This window comes from Rhinopithecus roxellana, chromosome 16 (assembly GCF_007565055.1).
Source record: "Rhinopithecus roxellana isolate Shanxi Qingling chromosome 16, ASM756505v1, whole genome shotgun sequence".
In the NCBI taxonomy this organism is placed as follows: Eukaryota; Metazoa; Chordata; class Mammalia; order Primates; family Cercopithecidae; genus Rhinopithecus; species Rhinopithecus roxellana.
In genome coordinates, this window is record NC_044564.1 from 17,982,744 (window position 1) to 17,993,782 (window position 11,039).

Genomic DNA, 11,039 nt, shown 5'->3' on the forward strand with positions numbered 1-11,039 from the left:
GGAGTGAGCAGTGAGCCGAGTTCGTGCCATTGCACTCCAGCCTGGGCGACAAGAACAACAACAACAAAAGAAAACAACCAGAGGGGCCAGGAAGGGGAGGAGAGAGGAGAGGGAGGAATTCTGAGTGAGGGGAGAGGCCAAGGAGAGAGAATGCAGAGCTACTGGCATTGGAGACGGGGAGAGAGCAGAGTCCTAAGAGTGGATGAATAACCTCTCAGTGTGCCCCCAGCTCGTCCGTGTTTACAGACACCCCTGGCCCTTTTGCTTTCTCTTTCTCTTCAACTTCCTAGTGTGCTCCTCACATTTATCTTGAGAAGCACTGTGTGGGGAAGGGCAGGAAAAGAGGGGCAGGGAGGGTTGGGAGGCTAGAAAGGGAAACTGAAAGCCCACTCCCCCGTCAGAAGGCATTACAGGGTTCCCTGGGACCCCTGCAGGTGCTTGGGAAACAGGCAGATCAGGCACTCAGGAGATGTTGTGGGTCAGGAGTGACCCTGTGGGTCAGGCTTTGAGGATGGAAGCAGCAGCCCTTGGCATAGTGTTCTCAGACAGACTCAGCCCAGGAGTGGGTCGTGAAATCACTTTGGTGGGGTGTGCCCTGCATTTTAAATAGGAAATTAGAATCACACTACCCTTGGTAAGGGTAAGTTTTGGTTTGTGTGTGCTAGGTCATGATGTCAAAAGTACTTCTAACTGTTGGTCACTTTAAAAAGAATTGAGGCGGGGTGCAATGGCTCACTCTTGTAATCCCAGAGCTCTGGGAGGCTGAGGCTGAAGGATGGTTTGAGCTCAGGAGTTTGAGACCAGCCCGGGCAACATGGTGATACCTCGTCTGCACAAAAGAAAATAAAAAATTAGCCAGGCAAGGTGGCAGTGGCACTTGCCTGTGGTCCCAGCTACTCAGAAGGCTGAGGTGGAAGGATACCCAGAGCCCAGGAGGTCAAGGCTGCAGTGAGCCAAGGTTCTGGGCGACAGAGAGAGAGACCCTGTCTCATAATAATAATAATAATAATAATAATAATAATAATAATAATAATAAAATAAACATAGAAAAACTGGGCCAGGCGCGGTGGCTCAAGCCTGTAATCCCAGCACTTTGGGAGGCCGAGACGGGCGGATCACGAGGTCAGGAGATCGAGACCATCCTGGCTAACACACTGAAACCCCGTCTCTACTAAAAAATACGAAAAACTAGCCGGGCGAGGTGGCAGGCCTCTGTAGTCCCAGCTACCCCGGAGGCTGAGGCAGGAGAATGGCGTGAACCCGGGAGGCGGAGCTTGCAGTGAGCTGAGATCCAGCCACTGCACTCCAGCCTGGGCGACAGAGCGAGACTCCGTCTCAAAAAAAAAAAAAAAAATAGAAAAACTGTTTGAAGGTAAGGGCTTTGTCCTTTGCTACTTGGTTTAGAATCGTGGTTCTGTCACTTGCAACAAAGTTTAGTTTATGCTGGGCACAGTGGGTGGCTCATGCCTGTAGTCCCAGCACTTTGGGAGGCTGAGGTGGGCAGATCACCTGAGGTCAGGAGTTTGAGACCAGCCTGGCCAACATGGTGAAACCCTGTCTCTACTAAAAAATACAAAAATTAGTTTGGTGTTGTAGTGGGCGCCTGTAATCCCAGATACTCAGGGGGCTAAGGCCCTCACTTAGCCTCCTGTCTAAGACATGCACTGTCTTGAACATAAAAGATGTTGCTTGAACTTTAAGAGCTGATAGTGGGCTGGGCGCAGTGGCTCATGCCTGTAATCCCAGCACTTTGGGAGGCAGAGGCAGGCAGATCACCTGAGGTCAGGAGTTTGAGACCAGCCTGGCCAACATGGTGAAAACCTCTCTACCAAAAATACAAAAATTAGCAGAGTGTGGTGACACACATCTGTAATCCCAGCAACTCAGGAGGCTGAGGCAGGAGAATCACTTGAACCCGGGAGGTGGAGGTTGCAGTGAGCTGAGATGGCGCCACTGCACTCCAGCCTGGAAGACAGAGTGAGTCTCAAAAAAAAAAAAAGAGCCAATAGTAAAGTCTGAGTCTGGAAGGCAGAATTCCAACACCACGTTCTGGTTAAAAATGTCCAAAGAGAGATTTCAGGTATTTTTTGTTTTTGTTTTAGAGACAAGGTCTTGCTCTGTCACTCAGGCTTCAGTGCAGTGGCTGCATTGGGGCTCCCTGAAGACTAGTACTCCTGGGCCCAACGATATTCCTGCCTTGGTCCCTCAAAGTGTTGGGATAACAGGAGTGAGCCACTGCGTGGCCAGGATTTGAAACTGGTCAGCGTATCACTAAAATCAACAAATGGTGCTGGCCGGGAGCAGTGGCTCACGCCTGCAATCCCAGCACTTTGGGAGGGCGAGGTGGGTGGATCACCTCAGGTCAGTAGACCAGCGTGGCCAAGGTGGTGAAAATCCGTCTCTACTAAAAATACAAAAATTAGCCGGTCGTGGTGGCATGTGCCTGTGGCCCCGGTTACTCGGGAGGCCGAGGCAGGAGAATTGCTTGAACCCGGGAGGCGGAGCTTGCAGTGAGCCGAGATTGCGCCACTGCACTCCAGCCTGGGGGACAGAGCAAGACTACTACCATCTCAAAACAAACAAATGCTACTAATCAGGGTTTTTCAGGCTTTTTATGGTTCATGTCTTGGGGCGTTGGAGGGACAGAGTGCGGGGCATCCGCAATACTTGAAAAGTATTATTTAAACAAAATGCTTCAGCCCTCCTTAGTGGTTCAGAGCTTTGCCTCTCAAGTAGACCTTGTTGGCCCCTTTTATCTCTGGGAACAGAATACCGCCTATCGCATGGGGCTGTTGTGGGGCCTCGGTGAGATAACCATGCCAGGCGCTGCTGAAAGTGGCACTTAACGCTGTGATTCTTGCAGGCACTGGGCACTGCGGAATAATGTGGTACGCCCTGCCTTCACAGGACTTCGAGTTTAATGTGGCTTCGGTGTCGCAACGTTTATCATTTCATAACAGAAACGGGTTCAGAGAGGAAGGGTGACTTGCTCAAGGGTACAAGCTTGCTGGGCAGGGCTTGGACTAAAACCCAGGAATGGCCCTGCGCGCGGACTGCATAGCCTGGGGCTTCGCACACGAGCCCGAGTTTGAGTCCACTCGGCAGTTCCCCATCTGGCATCCAGGATGGGGTGCCCCCTGCTTTCTCCACGAAGTGGAAGGCGCCAAGAGGCCGGGCGGAATTCAGAGCCCCCACGCGAGGCCGGGCCTGTACTTTCGGGGTGGTGGGCGCCCCGCTGCCGGTGCCCAGCGGAGCAGAGAAGCCGCTCGCTCACCACGTGACGCGCGGGCCGCGGCACCCGCGCCTCCGCGCGAGGCCCCGCCCCCCGGCCCGCCGCGCGCCAGTGTCCTGGGTCGGGCCTGAGAGGGGAGAGCGGGGGAGGGGAAGCGGCGCGGGGGGCGGCCGTGCGTCGCCGCGCGCCTTCCTCCCGCCTCTCGCCCGGCCCTGTGTCTCCGCGCCGCAACTCCGCCCCCTCATCCCGCCGCCCAGGCCAATGGCGCCGCGGCGCGAGCCTCCCCGGCCGGAGGCGGAGCATTCGCGCGGGGCCTGGCGCGCCTGCGCCCTGCGCCCTCCCCTCGCCGTAGGAGGAGGTGGAGGAGGAGGCGGCTCGGGAGAGCTAGCAGCGAGCTGGCTGGGGCGCCGAGCGCGAGTGAGGGAGCCGAGCCGCCCGCCGCCGCCTCCGCCTCCCCTCCGCTAACAGGAGCCCGGGCCGGGGCCCGGCACGCCGCCCCAGCCCGTCCCTCGGCGTCAGGCCGCGAGGGCAGCGCGCGCGAGCGAGCGAGGGGGAGGGAGAGCGAGCGAGCGCCGGGAGGAGGCGGCCGGACCGAGCGGGCGCCCGCGCGTGTGGCGTGAGGGGAAGCCGCCTGCCCGCCCCCTTCGCCTTCCCTTCTCTCCCCCTCCCCGCTCCCCCCCCGACCGCGGAGCAGCACCATGTCGGCGCCGGCGGCCAAAGTCAGTAAAAAGGAGCTCAACTCCAACCACGACGGGGCCGACGAGACCTCAGGTGAGAGCAGCGAGCCCGGGGGCCGGCCCGCGCCGCCATCTTCGCCGCCCGCCCCGGCCGCAGGCCGCCGGCGGGGCCCGGGGGGCGCCGGGGGGGGCCGCGGCGCGGCCGGCTGGGGCCCGCGGACTCGGCGCCCTTTTTTGTGCGCGGCCGGGCCGGGGGCCTGGGTGGCGCCGCGGCGGCGGCCGGCGCTGCGAGGCGGGGGCGCTGCGGCCTGCTCGGCGCGGGCGGAGGAGACCCCCCCTTCCTCTCCCCCCTCCCTCGCTCTCCTCCCCCTCCCTCCCTCCCGAGAAGCCTCTCTTTATTGTGCTCCGCCATGATGCCTCGCTCCCATCAGCCGCCGCCGCCGCCACATGGTGCGGCCGGACGCGGCCCCGCGCCCGACCTCCCGCGCGGTTCCGCTTCGCGCCCGGCCCGCGGCGGCGCCCCCGGCACCCCCTCCCAGAGGCTGGCCCCGGCGGGGCTTCTGCCTGGAGCTGGGGCTGGGTGGGGGCGCGGGGAGCACGCGGCCGGCCGCGCGCTGGGCCTTGGCCGGCCGGGAGGATGCTCTGGCCGGCCTGGGCGCACTCCCCACGTGGGGCGGCCGCCCCGTCGCACCAGCGTGCGGAGAAACCTGGCGCCGCGACCAGTGTATCGGGGGGCTTGGAAATGGCTAAGAAAGCTGGTCTCTGCCAAGGAGGCTCTCGGCAGGGGGGCTGCCAATCCCGGGATGGTTACCGGAAATGAACCGCGCGATCTGGCCCTTTCACACCCACTTAGCTTTGTAGGGGGGTTATAGTCTTTACAGGACAAAAGGGCACGTATTCCAGAGCACTCCCCCTTTTTTTCCTCTCCCTTCTGTGCCTCACTGCTTTCTGATCTAATGTTTGCTCCCAGTAAGTGCTCCAAAGTCGTGTGGGGCCGTATCTGAGGTCCGCCCGCCTGAATTGGGTTGGAGGGGTTCCTGCTCTGAGAAGGTGAGGGCCAGTGTGTAGGATGGTGCCCGGTGCCTTTCCAGTCTTTGTAGGCGTGTCTGGTGTCTTCATTGTAATAGCAGAGTCGTCAACTTTCTATGAAAGGTAGTTTTACCTTGATAGGTGGTAGTCGTGGCCTAATTTGTATCATTGTCATGGCTTTAGTTTACATATTCTAGTTAGCAGCTGAGCTGCTACTGTTCTCTTGCAAGTGTATAATGTGAAATAATAAACGTGAAGGCTTCTGAATAAGGTTATTCTGTATCTTTCATAGTAGAAACCTTAATGATTGGTCTGTTGTAGTGAAACTCTTTAAAAAGGCGCTATAGAAAACCAATTTCTGAGTAACCCAGCAGACAGCATGACTTGTGAATGGTCTTTTAATTAAATAGAAATTTGTCAGCTACAAGCATGAACATGTGGAACACTTACCTTTGTAGTAGGCGTTTTTGTTTTTGTTTTAATGGCTTTTAGAATATTATAGTATTGACATCTGGAAAACTAGGTGAATTTATCGTAGAATTAAGTTTTTTGCTCCTTTTTTTGCAGAAAAAGAACAGCAAGAAGCAATTGAACACATTGATGAAGTACAAAATGAAATAGACAGGTAACATTTTTCTTAATATACTTTGGATAAATTTTCTGAGATGTGTCTAATGGCCCCGTAATCATTGAAGCTGTGGTCAAATCTATCCACTGTCAAAGGGGAAATGATTCTAACTTGGTTGGAAATACTTACGTAGATTCAGTGTTTTTTGGTGAAGTGATTGTACGAAGTGTTTGATGAAAGTACATTGACCTTACAAAATTTGGGTTTGCTTTCAAAGACTAAAAATTGTGTGAATTGCAGTGTAGGTCTTCTGATAGTTTAGCAGTGTGGCATCAGTGGTTGCTCTAACTTGCCTTACAACTTTGTTACAGAATTAGCCACTTTATTTAGAAATTGTGCTTGAGGGAAACAATTGAAATGGGACTGGAAATAGAGTGGGTGAAGTAAATACACGCAATGTTACCAGAGTGTTGAGTTTGGGCACTCTTAATAGTTATTACTGAGTGTTTATTGATAAATCAGACAAAATTGCCATCTTAGTTTTGATTTGAGTGTCTAAACTACGTGATAATGGTTATTGTAATTCGGTATTATGCATGATTCCAAAGCTAGTAAGTAAATATACACATCTGTAATCTGAAGCAATTTTTTAATTTGTTAAATACTATCATTATCAACATCTCTTTTCATTTGCTTCAGACTTAATGAACAAGCCAGTGAGGAGATTTTGAAAGTAGAACAGAAATATAACAAACTCCGCCAACCATTTTTTCAGAAGAGGTCAGAATTGATCGCCAAAATCCCAAATTTTTGGGTAACAACATTTGTCAACCATCCACAAGGTATGTTTTGGACAGGGCATTATTAAAGGATAAATAGTGTTTGTTAGAATGGAGGAAGCTTGGTGAAGACTTAATCCAACATGCTGGGTCGCATGCAACAAAGACAGGCTGTGTGCAGTGGCTCACACCTGTAATCCCAGCACTTTGGGAGGCTGAGGTGGGCGGATCACTTGAGGTCAGGTTGGAAACCAGCTTGGCCAACACGGATGAAACCCTGTCTCTACTAAAAATACAAAAAAATATGTTGGGCGTGGTAGCGCACACCTGTAATCCCAACTACTCGATACTTGGGAGGCTGAGACAGGAGAATCGCTTGAACCCAGGAGGGGGAGGTTGCAGTGAGCCAAGATTGTGCGCCATTGCAGCTCCAGCCAGGGTGACAAGAGCCCCAGACAGTGTCTCAAAAAAAGAAAAAAAAAAAAACCTCAAAGACGGGAAAAGACTTGCAGCTACTGCTTTCTATTCTGTTTAGGAGAAGCTATATTCTAATTGCTTGATGAAAGATAGTGACAGTCTGACATTGAGCAATTGCACCAAAGATGCTAAGTTTGGAAAATTTTTAAAGGGATCAGTTAAATTGTTGTTAGTGTATACCTGTTGAAAATTCAACTGACCTGTAATTTTCTGGCCTAGTGTCTGCACTGCTTGGGGAGGAAGACGAAGAGGCACTGCATTATTTGACCAGAGTTGAAGTGACAGAATTTGAAGATATTAAATCAGGTTACAGAATAGATTTTGTAAGTATCTAACTTAATCTTGTTTGCCACTGTGGAATTTAATGTGAGCTTTGGTTGGACCTGTTCATATTTTCTGATCTTTCAATTTCAGTATTTTGATGAAAATCCTTACTTTGAAAATAAAGTTCTCTCCAAAGAATTTCATCTGAATGAGAGTGGTGATCCATCTTCAAAGTCCACCGAAATCAAATGGAAATCTGGAAAGGTATGCTTTGAGGAGTTATTTGACAAAAATGGCATTTTACCTATTTCACTTTAGTTTAAACCGCTTACAAGTGCTTGATACGTTGGTAATGTGGCTAAATAGAAAACCTTAAAATAAAAACGTTCCAGTGTGCTAAAGCCAAATATTAAAATAGTTTAGAGTTCTCATTAGATGTTACAGATGTAGGCAGGAAGATCTTGAGCCTAGGAGTTTACCTGGGCAACATAGACCCTTATCTTCAAAAAACAAACAACAAAAAAGAGAAAATCTAGCCCAAGTTTAAGAATTGAGAACTGGGGCCGGGCGTGGTGACTTATGCCTATAATCCCAGCACTTTGGGAGGCTTAGGTGGGCAGATCACGAGGTCAGGAGATAGAGACCATCCTGGCTAACCCGGTGAAACATGGTCTCTACTAAACATGGTCTCTACTAACATGGTCTCTACTAAAAGTACAAAAAAGTAGCTGGGCGTGGTGGCGAGCACCTGTAGTCCCAGCAACTCAGGAGGCTGAGGCAGGAGAATGGTGTGAACCTGGGAGGCGGAGCTTGCAGTGAGCTGAGATTGCGCCACTGCACTCCAGCCTGGGCAACAGCAAGACTGTGTCTCAAAAAAAAAAAAAAAGAGAACTGGCACTAAATTTTTTGTTGTTGTTTCTGCAATGGTGACTGAGCTCTTCAAATGGCTTGCCATTTCTCAAAATCATTTACATCCGTATTTAGGTAGTAAGACATAATTTAGATATTTGCACTGTGTTGTGCTAGTGGCTGTTATACAGTGGAACAAATTTTATGGAAAGCCAAATTTAGTTGATATTATCTCTACCTGCTGTACAGTTCTATAATTGCTCTTAGGTAATAATAGTGTATATAGTATACTGCTTTTTTTTTTTGCTTAGCTTTCGGGGAAAATTTATTTTTTAAATTATAGGGAGTTTTGGTGTTATAGAGAGATTGTATCAAAAGCTCTTTCCGGTATTCATTTAGGATTTGACGAAACGTTCAAGTCAAACGCAGAATAAAGCCAGCAGGAAGAGGCAGCATGAGGAACCAGAGAGCTTCTTTACCTGGTTTACTGACCATTCTGATGCAGGTGCTGATGAGTTAGGAGAGGTCATCAAAGATGATATTTGGCCAAACCCATTACAGTACTACTTGGTGAGTTGAAATACTCATTTATTCAAAGTTGGACTTGTCTCAGTTGTTTAAAAATGAGTCCTTACAAGTCCTTACACTGTGTTGTTTTTTTAAGGTTCCTGATATGGATGATGAAGAAGGAGAAGGAGAAGAAGATGATGATGATGATGAAGAGGAGGAAGGATTAGAAGATATTGATGAAGAAGGGGATGAGGATGAAGGTGAAGAAGATGAAGATGATGATGAAGGGGAGGAAGGAGAGGTAAAAGAAAATTTGGTTAACCCCGCAAAGACAACCTTTAAAGAATTCATCATGTTATTTTGGGGGTTGTATATATAGTGTGGTAGAACTGAGCAGAACTGATTGTGGAAAAAATAAGCCATTTTGTTGTTCAAGAATTAAGGAAATGTTTGATAATCATGTGGTACTAGTGTTTAACTAGTTGGGTTTTCTTTGGTTTTTTGTTTCTCTTTTTGGTTAGGCTTATGACCACCCAACTTGTTTTTCCCTAACCAGTACTTAAGCAGTATAGGCAGTGTAGCTGGCCAAATTCTGACATCTCTGAAATAAAGCTTCACATATTTTCGACAAATTGCACAATTGCTGAATAGTCAAATTAGGATAGGTTGGTTTTATTTTGGATTATTTTATCTGAAATGTGCCTGATTTGGTTAGAACTGAAAAGTTACTAATAAGCAACATCAACACGGGTGTTTCCTTCGAACGGATGCAGCTGACTTACAGGTTTAGAAACTGGAGTGCCCCCAGGGCATATGTTCTGTGGGGTCCATTGTGGTCCATATGAAAGGAAGTCTCAGCATTAATTGTGAAGATTAACTGCCCACTTTTTCTTTCAGGAGGATGAAGGAGAAGACGACTAATAGAACACTGATGGATTCCAACCTTCCTTTTTTTAAATTTTCTCGAGTCCCTGGGAGCAAGTTGCAGTCTTTTTTTTTTTTTTTTTTTTTTTTTTTTTTTCCTCTTGTGCTCAGTCACCCTGTTCTTGAGGTCTCTTTTCTCTACTCCATGGTTCTCAACTTATTTGGGGGGAAATACCTTGAGCAGAATACAATGGGAAAAGAGTCTCTACCCCTTTCTGTTTGAAGTTCATTTTTATCCCTTCCTGTCTCAACAAAAACTGTATGGAATCAACACCACCGAGCTCTGTGGGAAAAAAGAAAACCCTGCTCCCTTCGCTCTGCTGGAAGCTGGAGGGTGCTAGGCCCCTGTGTAGTAGTGCATAGAATTCTAGCTTTTTTCCTCCTTTCTCTGTATATTGGGCTCAGAGAGTACACTGTGTCTCTATGTGAATATGGACAGTTAGCATTTACCAACATGTATCTGTCTACTTTCTCTTGTTTAAAAAAAGAAAAAAAACTTAAAAAAATGGGGTTATAGAAGGTCAGCAAAGGGTGGGTTTGAGATGTTTGGGTGGGTTAAGTGGGCATTTTGACAACATGGCTTCTCCTTTGGCATGTTTAATTGTGATATTTGACAGACATCCTTGCAGTTTAAGATGACACTTTTAAAAATAAATTCTCTCCTAATGATGACTTGAGCCCTGCCACTCAATGGGAGAATCAGCAGAACCTGTAGGATCTTATTTGGAATTGACATTCTCTATTGTAATTTTGTTTCTGTTTATTTTTAAATTTTCTTTTTGTTTCACTGGAAAGGAAAGATGATGCTCAGTTTTAAACGTTAAAAGTGTACAAGTTGCTTTGTTACAATAAAACTAAATGTGTACACAAAGGATTTGATGCTTTTCTCTCAGCATAGGTATGCTTACTATGACCTTCCAGGTTTGACTTGTATAACATCACTGTCAAACTTTGTCACCCTAACTTCGTATTTTTTGATACGCACTTTGCAGGATGACCTCAGGGCTATGTGGATTGAGTAATGGGATTTGAATCAATGTATTAATATCTCCATAGCTGGGAAACGTGGGTTCAATTTACCATTGGTTTCTGAAAGTGTTCACATCATTTGGGATACCAGATTGCTCAATACTTTTCTGGGTATACTGTGCCCTTGATTTTTATCTCCAAGTGGCAGTTTTTAAAATTGGCCTTTTACCTGGATATAAAATAATAGTGCCTGCCACCACCATCCAACAGACCTGGTGCTCTAATGCAAAGTTATACATGGGACAGTTGCTGGCATGTCTTCATTGGCTATATACAATGTGGCCAAGAAGATAGGCTCTCAAGAGTAAGAAGTCTGTGATGGTTAGCAGTAACTGTCCCTGCTCTCTGGTATAAAGCTCTCAAATGTGACTGTGAATCTGGGTGGGATAAGGGACTCGGCTCTGTCTGCTCAATGCCATTGTGCAGAGAAGCACCCTAATGCATAAGCTTTTTAATGCTGTAAAATATAGTTGCTGAAATTAAATGCCACTTTTTCAGAGGTGAATTAATGGACAGTCTGGTGAAATTCAAAAGCTTTTTGATGTATAAAACTTGATAAATGGAACTATTCCATCAATAGGCAAAAGTGTAACAACCTATCTAGATGGATAGTATGTAATTTCTGCACAGGTCTCTGTTTAGTAAATACATCACTGTATACCGATCAGGAATCTTGCTCCAATAAAGGAACATAAAGATTT

The 11,039-nt window shown here is 48.1% G+C and overlaps 1 protein-coding gene across 2 annotated transcripts in view; it reads left to right on the forward strand.

Moving 5' to 3' along the window:
• The window catches only part of SET (SET nuclear proto-oncogene), a 13,481-nt gene extending 2,442 nt beyond the window's left edge, over positions 1–11,039 (forward strand). Inside the window, exons 1-8 of one of the 2 annotated variants that reach the window (XM_030919753.1) lie at positions 3,564–4,003; positions 5,506–5,563; positions 6,206–6,348; positions 6,982–7,085; positions 7,177–7,290; positions 8,275–8,445; positions 8,540–8,686; positions 9,283–11,039. In XM_030919753.1, the coding sequence (XP_030775613.1) occupies positions 3,931–4,003; positions 5,506–5,563; positions 6,206–6,348; positions 6,982–7,085; positions 7,177–7,290; positions 8,275–8,445; positions 8,540–8,686; positions 9,283–9,306 (834 nt within the window). In that variant the 5' untranslated portion in view covers positions 3,564–3,930 and the 3' untranslated portion in view covers positions 9,307–11,039. Of the gene's footprint in view, positions 1–3,563; positions 4,004–5,505; positions 5,564–6,205; positions 6,349–6,981; positions 7,086–7,176; positions 7,291–8,274; positions 8,446–8,539; positions 8,687–9,282 lie in introns of those variants that run through there. The other variant, XM_010360889.2, reaches the window with a different exon arrangement.